At 35.3% G+C, this 9,127-nt stretch overlaps 1 protein-coding gene across 1 annotated transcript; it reads left to right on the forward strand.

Annotated features, from left to right (window-relative positions):
- The first annotated feature begins 6,326 nt into the window (after nt 1-6,326).
- LOC120293882 lies at nt 6,327-7,061 on the forward strand. The gene has a single exon (XM_039313669.1). The coding sequence runs from the start codon at nt 6,327-6,329 to the stop codon at nt 7,059-7,061; it is 735 nt and encodes a 244-aa protein (XP_039169603.1).
- The last annotated feature ends 2,066 nt before the right edge of the window (nt 7,062-9,127 follow it).

A 9,127-nucleotide genomic window follows, 5' to 3' on the forward strand; every position in this document is an offset into this window, starting at 1 on the left:
TGTAAACAGAGAGATCAGTTTCAGCTCAGCGGTTGCGGTGGCTAAAAGCAGCCAACGGGCATAGAGGCACCGCGACAAGGCGATTTGGCAACATATATGTTTTCAGTATTTGATTAGTAGGTAGAGGAAATGGTGCAATATAAACGAAGAAAAAGAGTGAAAAAAATGAAAAACAACTATTTCAAATGGTTTAATGCGTCATTAATTTTATAGAGTAAAAAAATTGTTTTTTATCCATTAATGGAGTTATTTTCAGTGAAATTCAAGTAATTAAAGTCCACAGTTCATGCCCATATCAAAAACCATAGTTGAATTTGAACGTTTTTGTTATCGTAATATTGTGATTCGCGTCATTGTAATGAATTTATTATTTGAATTTTTACCCACAAGCCCAGTAGTTCTAAATGCTCCTCACATTCAAAGATAACCATTGAAGAACCTTTTCATCCCTCTATAGATGTGATGAATCAGTCGTATCATCATTACCATGTTTGGAAAAATTTCTCTAATATTTTCCATATCTTGATTATGGGTTTCCATTTAATTTCTTTAAATATTGTACCTTTTTCCCACACGTGTAAATTGTTCGAACTATATTCTCCTTAATTATTTTGGAGACCTATGTTCACTTAGGAATGGCAAAATCTGATACAATGCTACCGTCATATTTGACAGTGGAGGTTCTCGTCGAAGTCAAATAAAATTGCTCATTGCATTTCCACTATAAATTTAGTTCAAGGAACTTTCTTTGTCTCTAACTCTAATATTAGGTATGAAATGCCATACAAATATTTTTGCACATATCATGCCACCAGAATGACATTCATCAGGCAGTAAATAATTAGAAGCGAAATCAGCCAGAATAATTTTTTTTTTTCATTCGAAGAATCTTATATTGAAAACACGTGGTGATCAGATTTTAGTTGGTAAAGATCCTCATGTCAACCCAGATTATGAATCCATTAATAAGTGAATGAATCTTTCAGAGCTTAGATGACCACTTTAATAGAGTTGAAGTTGTAAGGTTGGTTTTATTATCGAGTACGTACTGGTCTTTGTTAGTTTGATTACTGTAACATCCCCTACCAATCTATAATATGTTTTGTTGGTCACACTTCTGATGAAAAATGTATGTGTGCTAGTTTTTTCATGTTTAATGAGTTTTTTAATCGTTATTCTTTCTAAAGTGGGTTCTATTTTTATAAACTCTTAAGGTTAAAAAAGAATTCTTTAAATGTGAACTTGAACATGTCTAATTGCGTAGAAATCAACCCTAGTAAGATAATTTTTTTTTTTTTCTTGTGGCACAAATGCTAAATCCATATTTATTAAGTTATATGCTGTAACGTGCAAACAGATTGTGTCAAGAGTTGCTTGGCCGAAATGAATTTGGCGGGATTAGTGTTGCAGCCAAAAAGTCAAATACAAACTCCTGAGAATATGCAATATCATAGGGATTAATTTGATATGTTATTAATTCAACTTGTTCTTTCCTTTTTTTCTTTTTGTCTTTTTTTCCTTCTTTTTTTTATGACGACTTAGTTATAAGAGGGGTCTGGAACTAATCATCCGCGGGAAAGTTGAAAGTCGCACTTGAAGCCCGCGATGCACGTGACGTGGGGGCACGAGAAGCACGTGCAAAATTGCAAATCCATTGTTTATGTGCTTAAAAGTTTACCATTAGTCAAGATAAAGTTTCTCAATTAGCATATTGCAAAAACTAGGATCCGAATATTTTCCAAAGGAGGGTTCTGCTCATTTACCAACAACTATATAGGTTATGACTATAATTTATCAAAAATATTTATATGTTTTATATGATTCTAAGAAGAGATAATTATAGTGCAAGTCCTCAAACTTGTCAACTTCGTGATGGAAAACACTACTAGGCTGTTTCATATTTTGTAACATTATGTGGCCGTTGACACCGAGACAAAGCACCCTCAACATAGGAAAAAGAAAAATAACATTTTTAAATTTACCATTATCAAAATAAATAAAAATTCATTTACCATTATCATTTATTAAATTTTTTTACATGGAAATGCGCTTATTTTGTAATATTTTAAAAAATAAAAAATAACATTTTTAATTCATTAACTTTAGCTCATTGTTTCTTGTCATCATTAGGCTTTTAATTTATTTAATATGATTATTGAATGTTTACTAATTGTTTAATGTAGTCTCTAGACTATATTAAGAAACTCAACATCGGTTTGTCATTAGTTCGAGTAGATAGAATTAACCAACATGTACTTCAATCTATTAAGTTTCAACAATAAACAAGAAAACATTGTATATAGAAGTAGATTAATAAAAAAAGAGAATCTGCGTTCACATGTTGTTATGTCTTATTGACCCATGATATCAAAATTCGAACTCAACATTAAATATTCGATGTCATCAAATTACATCTAACTTGTTTGATTAAATAGGGATACTATATAAAATATTTAAGAATAGTTTACTAATCACACTAAGCGAATTAAAAATTTAAATTTGACATTGCATATTAAGCCAACATTTAAGAACTCGTAGTATCATTTTACCTTGAAGAAAAGACACTAGGAATATGCTCGAAATAACGACAAGATCGAAATGTAGTAAAACTAAATTTGTGTAGAAATTTCTCCACTCCAATTAGTTGGATATAGAGGAATATATGTTGACTCGGTCGTCCCTAAAACCCGGTATGAATTGAGGATAAAATCTAGCATATCCAACTCATTGGACCACTGCCTTTGTTTTCTTTTTCTTTTTTTTCTTTTTTGCCCAACTAAAGTTTGATTTGATATTGGATGTTCTGAGAATATGCTGCGTGCATGGAAAACGTCTCTACCGCTTTTGGGAGGCTATAAATAGATATTGTATCTAACTCTGTTCATCGAAGCCAAGAAAAATTAGAACTATACAAGCACGTGAAGAATAGAGTGGATGACATGTAAGTGGTGAATTACTGGGCATTTACTCCTTTGGCAGGTGGTTTATACTCAAATGTTTTCACTGGGAGTGAATGTCATATAAGCTCACTGCCAAAGGAGATTTGCCCGGCAATTCACCGTTGCAATCTTCTATAATTCTTGGATGTTTCATTTAAGTTTTTTTATGGCACTCTATTTATTATATTTTACTTTTTTTCATTATATAAATTTATCTACCTACTTTGGATAAGATTATTTAGTGATGATAGCGGTCCATTGGACTTCTCTAGCATATGTTCCTGACTTTTCCTCGTATTCCTGCGTATAATGATTATAAAAATATGATATCGACAAAGTCACGTCAGGTTCTTCATGAATAGAGATGTACTTCTGCAGTTGTAGCGTTTAGCACGAAATGCGACAACCACTATTATTGCCTTGGATCTTAAAAAATTGCAAGACATTCAGCAATTATTACATTTCATATTTTTTCAGATATAAAAATAATCTTTTCTTGGTTCATTTGGCAATAGGGCTAGTGGGCTTAGAGCCCAACCGGACAATACCTTAGTTTTGCTAGCTTGTCATGTCACAGTTGCAACGAAATATGCATGTTAACCCTTTCAGGTTGCAGTCGTTAGGCACATGAGCACAGAGAGATCAGTGATGGTCTGATGGTTGTGGAGGCTAAAGACAACCAACAGGGATAGAGGCATTGTGACAAGGTGATTTGGCTAGTGGTTATTTTCAGTGAAATTTTATGTGATTGAAGTCCACAATTCATGTCGATTTCAAAAATCATACTTGAACTAAAACATTTTTATTATGATAATATTATGATTCATATCACCATCATGAATTTATTATTTGAATTTCTAACCACAAATTCTCTAACGCTCCTCACATTCAAACATAACCATTGAAAAGCCTTGTCATCCCTCTTTTGGATGTCACGACCAAATCAACACTATCATCATTACTATGTTTGGAAAAGTTCTCCATTATTTTGCATTTCTTGATTATAGTTAGAAAACGTTTTCCATTTATTTTCTTTATATATTGTACCTTTTTCCCTTACATATAAAATTGCGAAGTCTATTCTCCTTAATCATTTTGGAGACCTTTGTTCACATGGGAAAAGAAAAATATGATATAATGTTGTCGTCATATCTGAAAGTAAAGGTTCTTGTCAATGCCATATAGAGTTGGTCATCGCATTCCCACTGTAAAGTTAGTTCAAGGGATTTTTCTTTATCTCTAACTTTAACATTAGGTATGAAATGCCATGGGATTGTTCCCATGCATATCATGCCTCCAAAAATGACATATATAAGGCATTAAATATACAAGCGAAACCAACCAGAACAATTATATATTTTTTTTCAAAATTCATGAGATTTCGGAGAATTTTATCTTGAAGACACGTGGTAACTAGAATTCAGCTAATGAAAATTTTATTTTGACACAAATCCGTTTACGTATAATCTAACTCTGTTAATTACATGCCGTACCTTGTAAACAGGTCATGTTGAGAATTGCTGGTTTACCATCTAACATAAAGTCATGAGAATATACGATATCATGGTATTAAGTCATTGATACCATATATTCATCTTGTTCTTTTCTCTCTATTTTTTTCTTTTTGCCGACGTAGTTTCAAGACAGGTCTGAAACTAATCATCCGCGGGGAAGTTGAAAGTCGCACCCGAGTATGCACTCACAAAATATCTTGCATTGGTCCACAATCACCCGTCGTTTTGCAATGGGTCTCTCCTCTGCGTTAGTCTTTCGGGTCGTCCTTTCTCGAAACCCGTCGGCAGCTTCCGTCCCCCGCAATAGCCCGGCTCGCCGCTTAACCCATGCGATCGGTGGGTATTTTCTCAGACATCATTCCACAAACTCCAAGGTTGCTTTTTTTCGTTGCTATCACAACACAATCAGAGTTCCTCTCTTTTGTCTTGCCATTTGCATTGTGCGGCCCTATCTGTGCATCTCTTCCCATCGCTGAGGAGTCGTGACTCCTTCCGCTCCTAGGCCACCTCGAATCGCCCGAGCAATGGCCTGCGCGAGGCGAAGAAAATATCCTTCCCACACTTCGATTTCGTTCCCAGATCAACCCAGCTCATTCCAGATTGATCAGTCAGAGCTCACAAGGCTGGTCAATGAGAAGGATTTCGGCGGCCTCCGAGGAAAACACGGCGGCCCAGGGGGAATCGCCGAAGCCCTTAAAACTGATCTCCTCGAAGGAATTAGCGGCGAACCGGATGACATCACTCGCAGGCAAAACGCATTCGGTGTCAACACATTCAAGCGGCCCGCCAAGGGCTTCTTCCACTTTTTGCTCGAGGCTTTCAAGGACCTCACGCACCTGATTCTTCTTTTTGCTAACGTGCTTAAAAGTTGACCATTAGTCAGAGATGGTGTTTCTCAATTAAAATCATGCAAAAAAAGGAGATTTTTGCTGATTTATCATCCTGCCCTCGAGAATTAGCAAGATGTCACGCTGACCACGACCTACTACGAAAAACAAAGAGTGTTTTCTTCAACCTTAATTAATTCAAAACACCCAACATTGCTTGGCCTCCAAAAAATATAATTTTTTTTTAAAGAAAACGTAAATTATTGCATTAGGTCTACTAAATTACGCAGCACTGGCATAATTTCCTCTTTCTAAATTTTCCTGTATTCCGTTTAAATGGTCTCGTTTGACTACTATGTCCGAACTACCTTTGTTCTAATTAAATTAAGATTAAAAAAATAAATTATAGTGTCATATGTTTCTAGAAATTCCCAAGGCAAAATGTTCAAAGTAGGCCGATACTCAAGCAGAATACAAATGAATGAACAGAATAGAATAGGTGAAAGGAAAAAGAAAATCCGTATAAATATATACTTGGTGTATATTAAGTCCACAATCTTGCGCTCTCAATGATCAATGTTGTCCAAATCCTTTGCTCTTGAGGCAATCCAAAATGAATTATGCGAAGTTGGGTGGTGCTTTCATCTAAGCCTAGAGATGTACTCGTCACTATGGAAATGGGACCTCCAGTTCGTGTCGACGTCTTTTTCCATTACTCATTATTAGGAAGCATATATGTCGGATTATATGTTTTCTCTCTGATAGCTTTATTGGTAAATTGTCGCATTGTCTTTTATGAGGTTACGAATTCATAGCATACAGTGTAATCAACGTTAAAAAGGACCAATGAAATTGAAACATTTAGACGAAGACCCAAGACCAAATCAAAGTGATACACAACCTTGTGAACACTTAGATGGAGTCTTTCCCGTAAATAACGGGAAAACGCAAGAGTAATCATGATAATTAAAAGAGTATATAAATACGAAGCCACCCAAGCCCTCAATAAGTCTCCATAATCACACAATTTCCTCCGGCCACCATTAATGGAAGAAGCGGAAGCAGTCATGAAGATCATCGATAGATGCTGGTTCGAGCTCGAGATATTCAAGAAACGACCAGACACATCGCCTTCTTCAACCTCCAGATCCAACCCGGGTCAAGAAAGCATAGAAATACCCAAGAAAGAAAGCTCGTGTCTTCAAATTTCTCGGACCCCATTAATTCTTGTGAGGTCCGTGAGCGATCAAACGAGCATCATCCCAACACGCTTACAAGCAAGTTCTCTCTCTCCAGACTCAGTCCTCCCCATGAAACCTATTCACAGCATGATCTATGAAGAAGAGGAAGGTTTCAAATGGAACAACCTCAGAAGCTCGGAGTTCTCGCACAGAAAAAAGGGCCAAATGGGAGGAAGAGCAAAGAGAAGGACCTTGACTAAGAGCTTGTCGGAGCTCGAGGTCGAAGAGCTAAAAGGGTTCGTGGATCTGGGGTTCGTCTTCTTGGAGGAAGACAGAGTCGACTCAAGCTTGGTCTCCATCATTCCTGGGCTACAGAGACTGGGCAACAAAATTAAAGATGGTGAAGAAGATGACGAAGATGCCGGTGAGTCTGTAGTTGTTGTGAGGCCTTATCTGTCGGAGGCGTGGGAATGGTGGGAGGAGAAGAGGAAGGAGGATCCATTGATGAACTGGAAGGTTCCCGCTCTTGGGAACGAGACCGACATGAAAGAGAGTCTCAAATGGTGGGCTCACACCGTTGCTTCAACTGTTGTTAGATGACGGTTGTTTTGTTGTTCTTGTCGTGGTCGTCGTCATTGTTTTATTTGGAAGTTTTGATCATTCTTCTTTCTTCCCTCTTTTCTTCGTGTAAAAAGATTATTTTTTTTTATATATTATTATTAGTTGTCAATCAAATTGGAAATTCTTATCTTGGGTAACTCTTGATTTTGCTTTGCTTAAGGAAGCAGATGTGATGTTCCTTTGGCAATGCGATATTGTAAGAAATTTGACCTATTAATTTGTTAGTATTTAAATAATTACAATTTTATCATGTTTTAGATAGTTGCAAACCTTTTATCTAAAGTGTTTTCTCGGATATTTTATTGACCTTACGATATTTTTAATTATTAATTTTTTTTATTTTTTTTATTTGAATAGAGAAAGGGCTTTTGAATTGCTAGGAATATGTAACTCAGCCATTTTATAATCTCAAGCATACCATAGGGAGGGCAAGCAATTAATATTTGCTTGTTCTATGTATGGACAGATGTTAATCGTACACATGATCAAATTTTAACAATGCATGTAACGATAATATAAATATCTTTTAGTTCATGACTTTTTCATTTTTCCTTATTTGTGTGTGAAATGCATGTTATAAGCATCTGCTATATATGGAGAACCAGCTCGTAAAATGAATCAAATATTTACGAGAAATTTTTATGTGTGTGTCTATATATATGACGATATATTTTTCTTTTTCAATATTACGATGTATTAACCATCAACCTAATCATTACGAATGAGTATAAATCATGTACTTAATGCACATTTATAATTTGTCGCAATACTTTATAGATACCTTTTGTTTTGGCCAATTTAAAACTTTATTTCTCCTTATATTTAGTAAGATATCAAGACAATTGTATAGTTATGAAAGAATTTTTTTTTTTTTTTTTAAAGATGAGGAAACTCGAAAAGTAATTAAATGCACGAATGGATGGGATCAGAGCAGAGTACAGACATAAGAATAGTAATAATAAGGACAACACAAGTTTTGGTAGATCCACCAAATGGAAGATCCGGAGCATGTTCTAATGTCCACATTGACATCCCTATCAAAACGTGCGGGGCGGTCGCCAAAAAGTGTTTAGATTCGCTTCCAACCGCTAGGAAGGAAACCACTTGCTTATGAGGACTCATGGCCGTATTACCGGCAATAGCGATTGTAGAAACTCTGCATAGCTTCTCAAAAGTTCCTTTATCAAATCAGTACACATTCTCCTGTCACACCAGACACACCAGTTAGAATAACAAAATCTGACTTGGCTTTCACCAAAGAATATAATCAAGTCTAAACACCACATGATGATACCAATCATGCGACACTTGCAATATAGTGAATGTGAGGCTCAAATTTTTGCTGTGTTAGAGAATTTGAAACTGATGAGTACCAACTCTTTCACATTTATAGAATCTATTACATACATACACAAGATTTTCTCTTGAGTTTTAAAGGATTTTACTTTTCATTTTCTTTTTACATGGTGACTGTGATTGATTGACGGGTCTTGAGCAAGATGAAGTAGAAGAGAACTTTGAAGTAATTTGGCCATTTTAATTTGTATGGTTTTTTTTTTGTCCTTTTCTTTTTTTCATCAAAATTTTGTTCCAAGGCCAAACAAGTGGTCAACGGTCAAATAGTTCTTTTTGTCCAATCAATTCATTCTGCCGTAACTTACTATTAAGATACAAACAAATTGCTAACAGTATCCAACAAATAGGCGAAGTTATATTATTTGAAACAAGAATTAGAGTCCTACTATACTTTACCCCTTGCAAAGAATGAGTTCTCTCTCATGAGGCGGTTACCTAAAGGAGCTCACTGCAAGTAAATTATATTGAAGGCAAATGGATCCAGATTATTATATGGTACAAAAATCTGTATAATCATTTTTATTTTTTTGGGAAGCCCCTTCGGATGGTTAATTAATTTATGATAAAAATAACAACTTGTATCAATGCTTTTCATTTTCAGTCATGTTACTTCATACACTTTCTAGCGGCCTTCCATGAAGACTTTTGCCGAAAATTGCACTAGAGCCAAGTAAAAAGATCAAAATATT

The sequence above is a fragment of the Eucalyptus grandis genome, chromosome 5 (genome assembly GCF_016545825.1).
Source record: "Eucalyptus grandis isolate ANBG69807.140 chromosome 5, ASM1654582v1, whole genome shotgun sequence".
Classification (NCBI taxonomy): Eukaryota; Viridiplantae; Streptophyta; class Magnoliopsida; order Myrtales; family Myrtaceae; genus Eucalyptus; species Eucalyptus grandis.